General features: G+C 42.6%; 1 protein-coding gene across 4 annotated transcripts in view; it reads left to right on the top strand.

Annotated features, from left to right (window-relative positions):
* Window positions 1-16196, top strand: part of LOC131470539 (serine/threonine-protein kinase BRSK2) — a 193749-nt gene that overhangs the window by 176014 nt on the left and 1539 nt on the right. For 3 of the 4 annotated variants that reach the window (XM_058646431.1, XM_058646432.1, XM_058646434.1), the window contains 6 exons: window positions 3903-3963; window positions 6182-6935; window positions 7033-7081; window positions 8447-8570; window positions 9832-10012; window positions 13015-13104. In XM_058646431.1, the coding sequence (XP_058502414.1) occupies window positions 3903-3963; window positions 6182-6935; window positions 7033-7081; window positions 8447-8570; window positions 9832-10012; window positions 13015-13104 (1259 nt within the window). The remainder of the gene's footprint in view (window positions 1-3902; window positions 3964-6181; window positions 6936-7032; window positions 7082-8446; window positions 8571-9831; window positions 10013-13014; window positions 13105-16196) is intronic. The other variant, XM_058646433.1, reaches the window with a different exon arrangement.

A 16196-nucleotide genomic window follows, 5' to 3' on the forward strand; every position in this document is an offset into this window, starting at 1 on the left:
CCATACATATCATACTATTTTATTTTGAAGGTGTTGTAACTGCTACAAATCTTAATCTCTAACTAGTAACTAAAGCGGTCTAATATAATGTAATAGATTAAAACGTGAATTGTATTATTATTAGATAATACAATTCAATGTACATGTAAAATAATACAATATAATGTGACTATAACCTATAATCTTAACATAACCTCTCAAGTGTGTGAAACGTTATACAAAATATAGATAGATATCACACAAATAATGTTTCCAAGCTGATACATCAGTTTCAAAAAGGAAAAAAGGTTTGTTTTCTGCTCGCCCAGAAACGTACACAGACACTCTTCATATTGTCATGGTTATTTTATGAAGTTGAGTTTTATCAACTTAAAAAAGTAATGCTAAACCATGCTAAACACAAAAACAGGCTAAAGTAGAAAATGTACACTGCCTGGCCAAAAAAAAAGTTGAGAATGAGGTCAGCTGACTACCTGAATAGAGTGAATGACCAGATTATTCCATTAATGCATTTTTTTCTTCCCTGATGACATGGGCATATTCCAAGATGACAATGCCAGGACTGTTTTTTTTGGCCAGGCAGTGTATATTCTGAAGGGAGCTAACATTTCAATTTGTCTATAGGTTAAGTTAAGGTTAGGTTTTGTTATTGTTTTTCTTTTTCAACACTAACACCACAAATGAACCTTGAATGAAACGAAATAGTGACAAATATCTTGGAAATTGGTCTTTCAAAACTTAAAGAACAAAACATTCTGCATTGCTGAGGAATACTAATGCACACATTTTTAATTAAAGTGAACTAAGCCTTTAAACAAACACACACACAGACACATGCATGTATAGTTCTTGGCTGACCAGCATCTCCTCTCCCTCTGATTTATCAACCTGGCTTCACTGTTTCTATATTATAGATGATAAGTGATGGCTTAGTTCACCATAAGTGACGTGTTTGTCATTAATAATTCATCGTCTCTCTGACGCCCATTACTACTGTACAGCGTAACCATCTGAAACATTAGCTATATAGACCTGCTTTTCCAGCAATAACAGATGCAGGGTGTCTCTTACAATATGCTCTGAATGGCCCGAGGATGCCGTGTTTTGGCCGTGATTCCATGAAGCGCGATTGGCAAAGTACGGACAGAAGCTGTAGTAGTGCACAACCAGGGCACGTCTCAGTGGACCGAAGGACTTGAATGTAAATTATAGCAACTGTCTGGTCAGCTGCTCTAAGGAATCCTTGCCAATGTAGACTTTGCATCGCCTACTCATGTGTGCATGAGTGAGTGTAATAAATGCACTCACAGAAGGGGCAGTGGGAGAATTACAGAAATAGCCTCAGAGTGGGTGTTTCCATATTTCCTTTTCTCTCATGGTAGTTTTTAGTGTTACTTGTCCTCTGCTCAGTTTGTGTGTGTCTGTTCATCTCGGGAGGCACATTCTCGTTCTATTATCAGCTCCTTCTTTACAGACAGCACCACTCTCTTTTTATGGCCACTGGTTTCATACAGTTTTTTTGTGTGTCCATGTACGGATGCCTCCATGTGGTCCCATGTGGACTGCACCAGTGTAAGGAAAGAGCATTTATCTCCATTACTCCATCATCCCTCCCAACCTACATTCTTTCAACCCTCCCTCATTCCTCAATCACTCTAAACTCCCTCACACCCTCCTCACATTTTTCCTCAAGGCTTTTTCCTCCTTGACCAAGGAGGTAGAAAAAAAACACACACCAGTTTGTAGTTCATCTTTTTATCTTCTCACACAATCTGTAGGCCTGGCCACACACACACACAGATATAGTGCTGCTGAAATGGAGAAAGAAGGGGAGAGATGGAGTGGGGTTATTATTATTAGATTGAGTGACAATAAGGAACAGTGTTGTGACAGTGAGCAGCTGGTGTTTCCGAGTGTTGACAGGTGCTGTGTTTGTGTGCATGTGTGCGCTTGTGTGCGCTTGTGTGCGTGTGTGTGCTTGATGGAGACAGATTGTCCTGTGATTGTTCATTTCTGAACAGGGCTCTGCTCATAGAGGTTATTGACAGCATCTGCAGGGGAAAGAAAAACATGACAAATGGTACTCGACCAAATGTCCCACTTCATCCCCTCCCTCAAAAAGATTTCCCACTGATCCGGTGCAACCAAAGACCTAAAAGGCCAACATGGTTGGTTTATCAAGAAATGGTTGACAGGCGGTGGGGAAGCTAAGGTTAATATGTTGGAAGAAAAGCTGCAGTCTAATAAACATATTTGAACTCACATTTTGAGTTAACCCTTAAGAGTTCCTGGGGACATTTCCTGCCATTCTGTTTTTAATTGTTAAAAACATTAATATATAAAAACATTTACAGCAGTTTTTGGGAAGGTGGTGTTTTCTGCCACTAGGAACAAAATAGGCAGTTTTGTTTTTGTTTTGTTTTCTTTAAATATGACACTGCAAAAAAATAACAATCCATCAAAATCAATGGTTCTGCCAATCATTGAGCCATCCCAGGGCCTAATAATAATTATTATCAAATTCTCCTTGAAATGTATTTTAAATATTTTGAGTTTTGTAAACATAATGAACCTTTAAAAGGTTAAAGTTTCAAAGATATTGTTAAAATATGATATGTGTATTTCAGGCTGAAGTAGCTTTAAAAGACTGACTAATTTAAAGTAGAAAAAAATATTAATATATAACATTTTTACAGCAGTTTATGGGAAGGTGGCATTTTCTGCCACTAGGAACAGATTAGTAAGTTTAAAGGAACCCTTAAGGGTTAAAGTGGGCTATATGAAAGAAATGTATTATGTTCCAGGTACAGTTTGTAAAGTTTAGCAACATATATTGGTTATTCCTCACCTTACTCTTCCCTTTCCGTGTGTTGGAAAACCCGTAGCCTTAAGTTTGCACCAAAACTCAAAAAGTATGTCTATTTTGTCTATTGTCACCTATTGTAAAAACATGGTGGTCCAAAATGGTGTCCTCCGTAGAGTTGACCTGGTTCCTGATGTAAATATTAAACACTCAAATGAAATTAATTTCAGCAAAACTTTACACACTGGACCTTTAAGGCAATGTGCAGACCATAGTTCGTTCAAGTCCCCACCAGGTCAAGGGCTGAGTTACCCCTGAGCAAGATACCCAATCTCCATCGCTCATTGTTAATAGGACACTCTATATTGACCCCAGCCACAGGGGTCACATCTAGTGTACTCCTTGTGCCGGTGCCAAGCCCGGATAAATGGGAGGGTTGTTTCAGGAAGGGCATCCGGTGTAAAATCTCATGATCTGCACATTTGATTTGACCCTTAGAGAGGGAGCAACGGAAAGACAAAAGAAAATCACCATGATATATCATCAGAGATCAAGGAAACGTATTCAATTAAAAGTGCTGGTTTCAGTGATAACAACGTTGCAGCAAGTATATTCACAATTTAAATGTTCATTTGCGGGCCACAGACTCAGTTTAGGTTTTGGTTTTATGTTTATAGAAATAAAACAAATCTTGGGTCAGTTCTGCATCTGTGCATGAACACAGCGTAACGACAGATTCTTTGGCAACCACGTTCTACCTCGCCTTGAACTGGGATTGCAGTAATCGATTTAAATGCTAGAGGTCGCTGTTGTACCTGCAACACTTGGTTTAATTGCTGGGATTCAGTGCTAACAATGTGTGTTGTCAATTTGCTATTGTGTTGTAGAGCCCCCAACCTCTTTGTGTAAGCAGGCATTGTGTGTGCTTAGTATGACGGTAACATAATGCTGTCACCCTTTCTAACCGTGTTCAACATGTGATGTCCGAGCTCTCACCTCCGCCTGTGTTTACCCAAACATGTAACAGGCACATACAGGGTGTCGATCCCACAAATGACCTCTGTCCCTTTGTCTGTGTTCTTCCGTGTTTGTGTCACAGGTCGCGGTCTATCAGTGGCGCCTCCTCTGGCCTCTCCACCAGCCCACTCAGCAGCCCACGGGTAAGTCACAACCCTGCGAGAGTGCACTTTCCAACTCCCACACAACACGCACCTGTCTCGCTGTTCACCCTCAGGGATAACAGCTGCAAAAAAAAATCCCTGCTGATCCTGTCTTATAGGTGTTGTCTTATTGCTGTTTTCTTATATATTGAAGACTCAAAGACATCTGACCTTTAAACAAACACACACACACAAAATGAAAACGCTTTCAATGGCATCTCTGCAAATGTATTTTGAGAACGCGGAGACACACTATAACATCTTATAGTTATGAAGCGCACTTTCACACTCGTCTACCCCGTGGTGTTTGTTTTCACCCCTGCATTACCCGTGCATGAAATGTGACATCGAGAACACGGCAGACACAAAACCAGTCAGAGGAAGAGAAAAAAACACGACAACACCGCGGAGCTCAGTGACAATGATACAGTCGTTAGGTCTGCTATTTTGTACCTTTTACTACGGTTCCTTGTTCAAACTGAGCGCTGTCCCAAGTTGTACGAATTGAGGTTGAATAAAGACATTCCTGGCTATCAGCTATGCTAATGTCAGGAGCAGGTCTTACAAATGCCTTTAGAAACCAAAGCAGATAAAAACTGTCAGTTAGCAGTATACGATGAGCTCTTCGCATCAGGTGTTGAATCAGGCATTTCATGAGTTGCCATTATGTCCACTAAGCTTTATTTTACCTTGGTATACAGTTTACTAATGAACATGCACAGAAAAAAAGAACATTACAGCACAGCAAACTTTCTCCTCCCCCAAAGCCTCTTCTATTTCTGCCCATTTGGCCATTACTATCTTTCGTGCACAGCTGTGTAGAAATTCAGCTCAGGGAATGTTTCCGAAAATTTCACTTTTATTCACGGTGTTGGTGGTGGTGAGCGTCATCCCCTCACAGCAAGTATCCTGGTTCAACCGAGAGCCTTCCTGTGCTGAGTTTGCATGTTCTCATCTGTGTGTGGGTTCTCTTCGGGTATTCTTCCTCCAACATTCCAAAGACATGCAGAGGGTTTATTAGGTTGACTGGAGAGTAGGTGTGAACATGAATGGTTGGCTCTGCAATGGACCAGTGCCCAGTCCATGATGTTCTCAGCCTTTCACCATGTTACCTGGGATTGGCTCAAGCTCTCCCCAAAACCCACACATTATAGAATATCATACCTAATATACATGTAATATCATTGTACAGTATCTCGCAAATGTGTTGTAGTTTGAGTGATTGGTAGTTTTTTCGATATTCAGCATACTAATTAACACACACACACACACACACACACACAACAGACGTGACAGCACAGCGAACTTTCTCCTCTTCTGTCTCCACCTCTTTGCCTTATTATCCCTCACTCTGTTTCCTGTGGCCTGAGCTGTGTGGAAATCCAGCTTAGGGATCGCTTCAGAAAACCCCGCTTTTCTTGCTCTCCTCATAAGCGAGGATGCTCGCACTAAACTTTTTCCAGCTGACTAACTTGAGAAGGCTCGAGATAAGCCAGGATCCTAAGACGAGCTCCTCGTGCCACACAGGTTCTTTCCGGCTGATCTGAAAGGGAAATTGATTTCTCAGACCTTCCCAAAGCCTGGATTGTACTTTTAGCAAGAGGCTCGGTGTGGGCTTATTTTCTCAGATTTGTTTCTGGAAACAGGAAAATAATTAATCAGAGCAACATGTGCAGCCGCCATTCCGCCATTCCAAATCAAATTGTTGAATGCACCTGTCTGCAAATGTGAAATTCCACATCAGCGTCACCAAAATGATGTTCCAGTTCTTACTGAGAACGCCCAAATTGTCCTCACAGCTGTGTCTCACACCTGTGTTTGTTTGCTTTTGTGTGCGAGCAGAGCCCTGTATGTTTTATTCAAGTCAATTTCATCCCCTTTTGTTTGCAGTTTTTAAACATTGCATGAATCATTTACTGTTTATGTTGTTCCCATTTCATTTGATTCATTCAATTTATGAACTGCATGTTTTAATTTGTGTTCTTCTTTTCTTCTTCTTCCTCCATCTCCCCTGTATATGTTCACTTCTCACCTGCCTCTACATTCTTTGGCTGCCTCTGTGTCTTCCTGTGATGTTTGTTCTGTTGCTTATTTTCTTTCTTTACTGATGTGTCTGTGCGCTCGCATGTGTCCCTGTGTGTTTTTCCTTTGTTTTCCTTTACTCCTCCACCTGCGTCCTTGCTGTTCCGTGCAATAACACCGTTTCCTCTAACTCCAGCCTGCCAGAAAGTTTTGTGTACCGCCTCAGTCCCCAGACTTTTCACAGTCCCCTAACGCCAGCCCCTGCCCGTCACCAGACCCTGTCCCCAGTCGCACAGGCCAGTGTATCTCTACCCCCAATTCACTCGCTCCGAACAATGAGCCTGCGCTGCTAGCACTGAACAAGACACAGACACTACCGGCCAAACCCAAAGTTCTCCCAAAACCCCTCCAAGCCACACGATCCAACCCGCTCCCTGACACCCACCCAGATATGAAATCTGCAGCCAAATCAGAGTCCTCTACCCCCTGCCAGCTTCCATTACATCCACCCTCTGCCTCTGTTCCCCCCTCCCCTACTTCCCCAACCTCCCCTTTTTCACCGACCACAATCCCAAACAGCCCCCGCGTACGGCGCTCCCACATTGCAGCCAGCCCACAGCTATCTGTGCCCTTCAGCCCGGTGGTGCCTCTGTCACCCATCCGGCTGCACCACTTTCATCCCTTGGTGCCCACGCCTTCTTCCTTCACTGACCACCCGCCCAAATCTATCCCCCTCATACAGGTTACCCCTCATCCCTCCCCTCGAGGCAGCCCCCTCCCCACCCCAAAGGGCACCCCAGTGCACACTCCCAAGGACAGCCCAGCTGGAACCCCCACGCCAACGCCACCCCCAAGTCCCTCCATCGGAGGCATGCCGTGGAGGACGCGTCTCAACTCGATCAAGAACAGCTTCCTGGGCTCACCACGCTTCCATCGCAGGAAACTCCAAGGTTGTGACAATGTTTTTTAATTGCAAATACTTAAATAAATGTGCAATCATTTAAATGTTTCTAAACCCGCTATTGTGATTTGACCTGTGTTATACAGTTCCCACACAAGAGGAGATGTCCAGCCTCACACCGGAGTCTTCTCCAGAGTGAGTACACGCCGTGCTTTATGAAGCCACCACTATGTTTAATGTCCAGTGGCATCAGTGGCAGAAATTGAATACACTGCCTTTAAGTATGTTTGTGTAAGTGTATAATCACTTTGAAATAAAAATAGTTTGGCCTTTTGTAGCCTTAGGAAAAAGTGTTGTATTTGTACTTTAGGATCTTACTTTACAGAGGTCGCCATCTCGTGTCATTTCTACAGCAACCCTAATGAAGAAAGTATTTTTAGCATTTTGAAACATAATTTTACAATGTAAAACAAGAAGAACAGCTCTGCTCACATAAACCTGCCACATAAACCAACAAAGTAGGAGGGGGAAAAGATAGGCAGAGTGCAAGAATAGAAGAAGAAAGTGCGTTCACATCTTTTCTGGTATGAAAATGCCACTGTATAGTTACCTGATGCTCTTGGGAAAGAAAGATCAGAGGAGTTCTCTCTTTGTTGTAGTCTTCAGTCTCACCTGTAGATGTCACTAATTCTTACACAGTGAACCTTTATCTGTGCATCAAACAGGCTCACTCTTGATCTTTGAACCTCTTGAGTACTCTGTAATGAAGTCAGGGGTGGTTTGGTGTAGGAGAGGAGGTTGTGGTTTGGTTACAGAGGCAGGAGCGGCACTAGTGTGATGCTGCTGAGCTCCTGGGGGCCTGATATCTGAAAGTTGGCCTAGATATGCCTGTTTGATTGGCTGACTGTCTGGTCTGACCATTTCCACTTGGCTGGAAGGAACATCCTGGCTAGAAAAAACATCTTTCACCTGCTGTTGGCCTGCACAGATATGTACATGTGCCATCATACAGCAGAGAAAATGTCCCCATATTATAAGTCTCTATTAATATTTAAACAGGTTTTTATTTATATTTAAGTTACATGGAGTGTTCACTTTTTGCTAAGGGTTAAGTCTTGTTATTAGAGATTAATATGCCAGAAAACATCAGCCCATATGGCTTATTAGTGGGTGCAGGTACAACTAGTTTGAAGCCAGTACTGAATTCATCTGTTCCTGCTCCTTCTGGATCTACAGTTCTGTTCATAGAGGAGCTCAAATTATGCTTCCTGTCTCACTTTCCATCACACACATACACCCACACGGGCCAAGCATTCCGAAAGTTTTACAGAAGGTGAAATGTCAGGACCCTTTCTTCACCTGCGCAGATTTAGCTCATCACCCAAGGCTTATCCTCAATTTGCTCCTTTCCATTTCCCCAGAGCTGCAGAGATAGAACGCAGTGCTGCTGCTCTCCATTTATATAGCTGGGTAGATGAATGTATGGAAAAGGAGGTGCAAAACGAGGAAACTTAAAGGATGCTTACAATTGATGCTTACTCTTCTCGTCTCTCCTCACAGACTTGCCAAAAAATCTTGGTTCGGTAACTTCATCAGCCTGGAAAAGGAGGAGCAGATCTTCATCGTTATCAAAGACAAGCCTCTCAGCTCCATCAAGGCAGACATCGTTCAAGCCTTTCTCTCGGTACACACACCTCACTCTAACTTAATTATTGTCTTTTTCTTTACCTCCACTGCCTAACCCCTAAAACCTCAAACCACTTCTCCCGTCGGTCTCCTGTCCTCTGTGCCCCATACTTCTCTCTATGTATTTGTTTATTTGTACATGTATAACAGTGTTACCTGTGTGTGTGTGTGTGTGTGTGTGTGTGTGTGTGTCTTCTGATCGGTTGGATTTGGATTTTTTCGAACAGCAGGGGTGATTGGCGCCTGTGAAAGTTCTCTCACTCCCTCTGAGTGTTTGCTAACATGATTCTGATTTATGTAGCAATTCAGTAAACTGCTTGTGTTCAGCGCTTCTATTTTCTCACTGAGTGCAGACTCACTTAAGGTCAATAGAAAATCAGCAGAGAGCATTGATCATTAGCATATAGATGCTTTGCCCTCGGTATCGTGTGTCGAGCATGCGTGTGTTCAGATACGTAAAGCAAGACGCAGCCAAATGGCATAGACCTTATCTTGTGTCTGCGATGTGCTTATAAACGCGTGCATGCAGAAATACCCGCAGTAATGCCGGCAGCATCAAGTGAGCATGGCAGAAACTGTATTAACAAACATTCAGCGGTGATATTTGATATGCCGTGTACATAATTGAACAGAACCTATTTTCACCCCAGTTAGATTTAACAAAGCAAAGTAAAGGTAAACTCTGCCTTTGCCGCTGATGTCAAATCTGTTTTCCCATCCCTGGAGGTACACCGTTTCTCCTCTGGGTTATGCTGGCTGATATTCCCGACAGGAGATTGTCACCTGAATCAGTGGAATTATACCTCCCAGCACACTCGCATTAATGGGAAGTCAAACCCTCTCCAGCGTTGTGGTGAAATGTGACAATTTACAAGTTCACTTGTTCATTGAGCATACAAATTCATTTCAGGTTGCGGGAGAGTGCAATGTGGTTGGATGACTCAAAATTACGTACATTAGCTTAAGTCTCCCCGGCATGCATGGCTACTCCCTGAGGCATTCATCTCCATAGAGTTTAAACTGTGGCTAGTTGTATGTGCAGGGGTTTTTAATGAGGGTTTACTCACCTTTTCATTTGCAGAGTGTGGGAGAAAAATTAAACATCAATGCTTTTTATACAAGGCATAACCCCATTACTCTCCTTTTTTACTACCCGTTTTGATCTACACCTCTAGCGCTTCCTATGACTTTGTCCAATTTTTCCTGCACCAACCTCTCTTTCTCTGTTTTTTTGTTCATTGTTTTTTTTTCCCTCCCAGATCCCCAGCTTAAGCCACAGTGTGATTTCTCAGACCAGTTTTCGAGCGGAGTACAAGTCCACAGCCGGCCCGACAGTCTTCCAGAAGCCGGTCAAGTTTCAGGTGGACATCACCTATACGGAGAGCACAGCTGCAACCAAGGAGAATGGAATCTACTCCGTCACCTTCACCCTGCTCTCAGGTCAGGAGACGTACAGGAACCAAGAAGTGCTCCATGTTCCTATTTTCTGTACTTGTCTTTTAGGGCTGAAATACATCAACTACTGTGTATTGTTATACAAGGATGAAAATGTAAAGATGTGAATTGTTTCCAACGTGTTTGAATTACATTTACATAGAAATTAGAACAATCAAAAACAGAACAATATAACTGCGGCCTTTGCGATTCGTTTCAAATTGCAATTTTGAAAATTATAAATTGTTCAGCCCTTTTGGAGAATAAATAATATCTTAAAAGAATAATACAAAGAAATGGAGCAGAGCGACAGGATAAAAGTTACAAATATTTGAACATTTAAACAGGTATAGAAAGGTGAGTCATTAAAAAAGTAGTATGACTAAAAAATAATAATTACGGACCCGGGGGAGGGGTGTAATATTTCAAGAAAAAAGTCGCATATTTATGAGATTAAAAGTGGCAAATCTATGAGAAAATAAAATCACAGATTTATGAGATTAAAAGTGGCAAATCTACGAGAAAATAAAGTTGCAGATTTATGAGATTAAAAGTGGCAAATCTACGAGAGAAAAAAATCAGATATCTGAGATTAAAAGTGTCTAATCTATGAGAAAATAAAGTCACAGATTTATGATATTAAAAGTAGCTAATCTACAAGAAAAAAGTCGCAGATTTATGAGATTAAAAGTGGCTAATCTATGAGAAAATAAAGTTGCAGATTTCTGATACTAAAAGTAGCAAATCTACGAGAAAAAAGTCGCAGATTTATGATATTGAAAGTGGCAAGTCTACGAGAAAAGTCGCAGATTTATGAGATTGAAAGTGACAAATCTATGGGGATAAAAGTAGCAGATTTATGAGAAAAAAAGTCATAAAAATTGTGTTTAGTTTTTGTCAAGCAACCTCAACATACCACCGGTGTACATACTTGGCCCTAATATGCCGTGCTATATTTAAGTAAATCAGGACGCAAAGTTTTTGTGTGTCATGTATTTGGTGAGGATTGTTCCCTTTCTTGTGCCCTCATCCATCGGGTCAAGTTGAAAGGCAGGAAACTCCTGCTGTGAGACAACAAATCACAGAGGACAAACCGTTCCATCCACTGTTATGTCATCTTGAAAAGTCTCCTCAGACTCACAGGGGCCTTTTCTGAATTCAGACTCGCAAGTCTTGCGAGTCACGTGGAGAACCGCGTTCTTAAATGTCAAGAGAGATGCCGTCTCCTCGCACTTCAAGCTGACAAAATTACACTGTGGGAAACTTGTTTGTATGCAGCCAACAAATGAACCAGAAGTGTTGTTTCCATAAGTGGGTGTTGTCAAACACGCTGCCAAAAAAGAATGGCTGCCTGAGGATTTTCAAAGTTCTCGCAATCGCGAATGCTTGATAAGATTTTCCTCAAACCTCCCAGAGCGTAACAAGATGAGGTCTGGCTGTGCGAGATTACATACTATGCAGTCATGCGTGCATGCGTGGTCGTGTAGAAACATATGCATGCTGTTTGGCTCTTACACACACACACAGGATCTCACACACACTCTCAAGTGGGGGCACATTCGAGCTGAATGGGGTGTAACAGTGGCTTTTTTCTGAAACTGTTGGTTCTTCCATGTCACTGACCACAGACTGCACACAACAGGTAGACAGCAGGAGCTCACAGTAGCACTCCTCACTGCACTCCATGTATCATCTCAGGCTTTTCCAGCTCACATTTCACACCATGCACTTGTGCCTGCGTGCTTCCCCTCAATTATTCAATTTCCCACACACTCCTGCAGACTGTCTTTGGCTATATCTTGACGTTACCTTCTCAAACGGCACACGTGCACACAAATGTACCTTTTTGCGTGCGTCATCAACAACAGAAAACATCGTACTGCTGCGACCACTTGGTAATGAAGCAGGAGATGAGATGAGATTACTTTTATTGATCCCCCATATGGGAAATTCAAAAACAGACGCTATCACTGCAAATTTGTGGGTTCGAGAGGACAACGCTCTCCTCCTGTGTTTTTTGATTTCTGCTGAACTCCAGATCGTTTATGTTGGATTGTTACATATCGGATATACACTATATGGACAAAAGCATTTGGACGTCTGACCATTACACCAACAGGGACTGTAATGACTTATTCAAATACTTATACAGTATTTTAATATGGAGTTGGTCCCCGTTTTGCAGCTATAACAGCTTCTACACTTCTTGGAAGACTTTCCTAAAGATTTGGGTAGAGCGTTGGATGTTGGATGAGAAGAACTGTCTCGCGATCTCGCTTCTCGATGGGGTTGAAGTCAGGGTTCTGTGTCGGTCAGTCAAGTTCTTCCAAACCAAACCATGTCTTTACATTTAAGCATTTAGCAGACGCTTTTATCCAAAGCGACTCACAGGAGAGGAATAAGCTACATAGAATAAGTCTTGGAAAGAACTCCACTCGATAGGAACAGTGGGCTGATAGAGGGTGAGAGTGCCGAGGTGGATGCAATTGTAGAAGGAGATAGTGCAGGGGAGGGGGTAGGGGTAGCTAAGTGCTAGGATAGGAGATGCTCTTGGAAGAGCTGGGTTTTCCCTGTTCTGGTAGCACTTGGTAGGTCATTCCACCAGCGTGGAACGACACATGTAACCTTTATATTCCTTGCTTTGTGCACTGGGGTACAATCATGTTGGAATAGAAAAGGGCCTTTTTCAAACTTAGCGTAGCATTGTATAAAATGTCTTGTTATGCTGAAGCGTTAAGATTGTGGCCGAATACATTTGTCCATATAGTGTACATCTGATCTCAAACCACATGACACAAATCGGATTTGTAAATCGGAACGAACTATTGGACCTTTCTCACTCATGGCACACACAGATAGGACCACAGTGTTTACGTTCAGATTACCAGCTACATTGTCCAGTTCTGATTCAAGGCTGATTGACTAGAGATCAGATTTTACGCACCATGCATCTGAAACATCTGACAAAAGATGCGACCTGTAATTATTTCGACGTCTCCTGTGTTTAGGACCCAGCCGTCGCTTCAAGCGGGTAGTGGAGACGATTCAGAGCCAGTTGTTAAGCACACATGACCAGCCAGGGGTCCAACAGCTGTCTGGTGAGTAACAACTTATTTTTCCAAATGAAAAGAAAAGGGAGAAAAGAATCTTCTCCAAAACCTTTTCACCCTCACCCCTACCGCCACATCTGTTCATCCCACCCACTGACAAACCACTGTCACCGCTGAAGCTGAGCTAAACCCTGTCCACCTCTCGCCCATGCCTGAAATCCCTCCCGCTTCTCGAAGCCACTACCTCTGCATGCCGGCACCTCGCTGCCATGAAAGGGTGGGAGTCGCTGTCCGCGCTCCAGCCGTGGGTCAGATGTCATCTCGTAGCCCTGGCAGTGAGGATAAGGAGTATAGAGGGTTAGGGTGAGCTGATGCACATTCTGCTACTCGCTTCCAGGAGCGATCGTCAGAGCTCGTCACCATGGCAACACCACTGCACCTCAACGCGCTCCCAGAATGCACTGCATTACACAGCGACACCACACCTGATGAGCTCTCTGTTGCCCCTTTCCCTTTCTCTGTGTGCCTGTACAACAGTAAGCCCCTCCTCCACTGCTCTCTTATGAAGAGAAAATTCAAACTCCCAGGACGAAACCTCTGTCCCACCAAACTGATGGCCTGTGAACAGTATGGCGTCAGTTGAACCTCCTTCTTTCTTCCTTCCTTTCTTTGTTTGTTTCTTTTGTCTTGTCATTGATTCCATATATACTGTAGGTTTCCCCTCCGACACACAGCAGCCTGGATGATGAATGAAAAAGAGGAATTCTCCTCCCTGTGAATCACTGCTCTGTTTTCATCAAATCACCATCCCCTTGACAAGAGCTCCACCTGCTGGTCTGACAGGGAAACCACATCAGCCTTTCTTTGGATATCAGTTTCATATCAGACTCTTAGTGCCTGTGTGTCTGTGTCTTCCTTCACTTACACGTGTAATGCAGGTTATTAGCAGATTCTTTATTTGTTAACATTATGGTTTGTATTATTATGAGCTTAATCTTACCCCAGATGGCATGTGTAACTGAACCTCAGTCAGAACAGCTGTTATTATATGAGGTGAAAGAAAGGTCAAATTAGAAGGGAATTACATTAGATGAGGTTTTAGGTTGTAGACATGAAACTGGGTGAATTTCAGCGTGACCCACTTAAAGGTCCAATGATTTAGGAGAATCTATGTTCATTAGGCAGAAATGGTTTTAATGTTCAGTCACCTGATTGTTCAAACTAAAATCTTTTGAGTTTTGGTGCCACACTTGAAGGGTGAGGTGAGGAACATTGTGCAACTTCACCAGTGAATGTTGCTACATTTACACGTGTAAAGCATAAGAAGATGCCGAGGATATTAAAAAATATAAATCAAATTTTAATTATTTATAATTATTTTTTGAGCGAGGTCAGTCTATGTTAATGTCATGCCTTTGCACTATCAGCAAACTGTGTAATAAGACTCTTAAAACAGGTCAACGTGTGCTTGAAAGCTTTGTCAATTACATTTTCCTCCGTCCCCCCGTTCTTTCCTTTGACCCCCTTTGTCACCTTTAGTGTTTTCTGGCCTTTAAAAGGAGGCCAATGTCTGTAATGAAGTATAGCAGTGACTTTGCATACCAATGCGTGTCAAACAAAAGGCTTCATTAAGTCTCAGTCATTATGTTCCCTAATCACTTTTAACAGACGAATACCTGGGAGACAACAGAAGGGCGGAACAATACAAGGACTGTGGAGGGGACGTCGCAGTCATACAGCTGCGGCTGCAGAGGAGAACCATTCATGTAGAGGATGGTTTCTGTGTTTTATTAAACAGCTGAGATCATTTGCTTTTGCGCGATCGTGCTGCCATATTTGAAAAAGTGCAGATGAGGTTGGAGAGAAGTGACGAAACACATGTGGAATTCTTTTACGTATGTGTGAGAAAGGAGCGAGCACTGTCAGGAGGGCGTTGGCTGCACCAGTTTTTTTCAGCTGGAATAATGGAACAGTCAAAACCAATTGTGGCACATCCACACACGTGAAGTGGACTTCTACAGGCAGTTTTCACACTGGTGCGACAGTAGAATTGTCAGGCGTTTTAACAGATGAGATTCCAGTCTCCAACAGTCTTTTATTAAGTCCTAATTCAAAGATCAGTCCAGTTTTGCTGTGCGTGTGTGTGTGTTTGTTTCAGCTGTGCCTGCTGTTGTCACCATTCATTTGTGGGCCCGCGGGACTCCGTTGCACAAATGCATCACGGAGATATGCTGTGTTTGCACCATTAACAAAAAGAACACAGACTCTTTATTTGCTCCATTTCTCATGTTCGGTGTCGTCCTCGCCCGCTCCGCCTACCTGCAGTCGGACCATTAGAGGCCCTGCAGTGTGTTTAGCTGCGTGCACACTGTCACAGTTGCACACAAAGCATGGGGGAGAAATAAGCCTGCATTTATGACTTAAATGCAACTCATAACAGATTTGAGTCTATATTAGAGTAAGGCTTCTTTTAATTCAAAGATGAAGACTGTAGTGATGCATCCTCCTGGGATGTTTTTAATAGTGAACTCAAATGTGAAACTTGTGGAGACTTTAGAACATTTCTGTTTGGACTCTAAAGTCCGGCACATTAATGATGAGACAGCATCCATCTTCTGATTTGAAGTTAGAGTTGCCCAGTGCTTTGGCAAGGGGAGATGAGGCAGTGATTTTCTTTCCAAATATTATTATTCCAAATTATATTATTTCATAATATTTGACCTGAAAGTGCAGGGTGTAAGGATTTTCTCGAAGATTCCTCGACTCACCGTTCCTCTTCGTCAGAGCATCGGGGGAACTATGGTGGCCTTTACATAACCAGAAAGGATGTAAAACACTCTTTCACAACTACCACTTCCTCCTCCTTTATTGCTTTATACATTGAGTTTATGTAGGTAGTGCCATTCTTTTTCATTTGCATAGCCGTCTTCCACTTTAACATGCAAACTGCATGTCACATTCAGGCTGCTGTAGAAACATGGCTATGCAAGATGGCAACATTTCCACTAACTGTATAATAGACTTATTCTGAGGCTGCAAATAAATGATAGATAGACAGATAGATAGATAGATAGATAGATTCACTTCATCTCTAGTCACTGTAATTTCTAGTCTACGATGGAATGGCTACGTGTGTGTTT

Source organism: Solea solea, chromosome 12, assembly GCF_958295425.1.
Source record: "Solea solea chromosome 12, fSolSol10.1, whole genome shotgun sequence".
In the NCBI taxonomy this organism is placed as follows: domain Eukaryota; kingdom Metazoa; phylum Chordata; class Actinopteri; order Pleuronectiformes; family Soleidae; genus Solea; species Solea solea.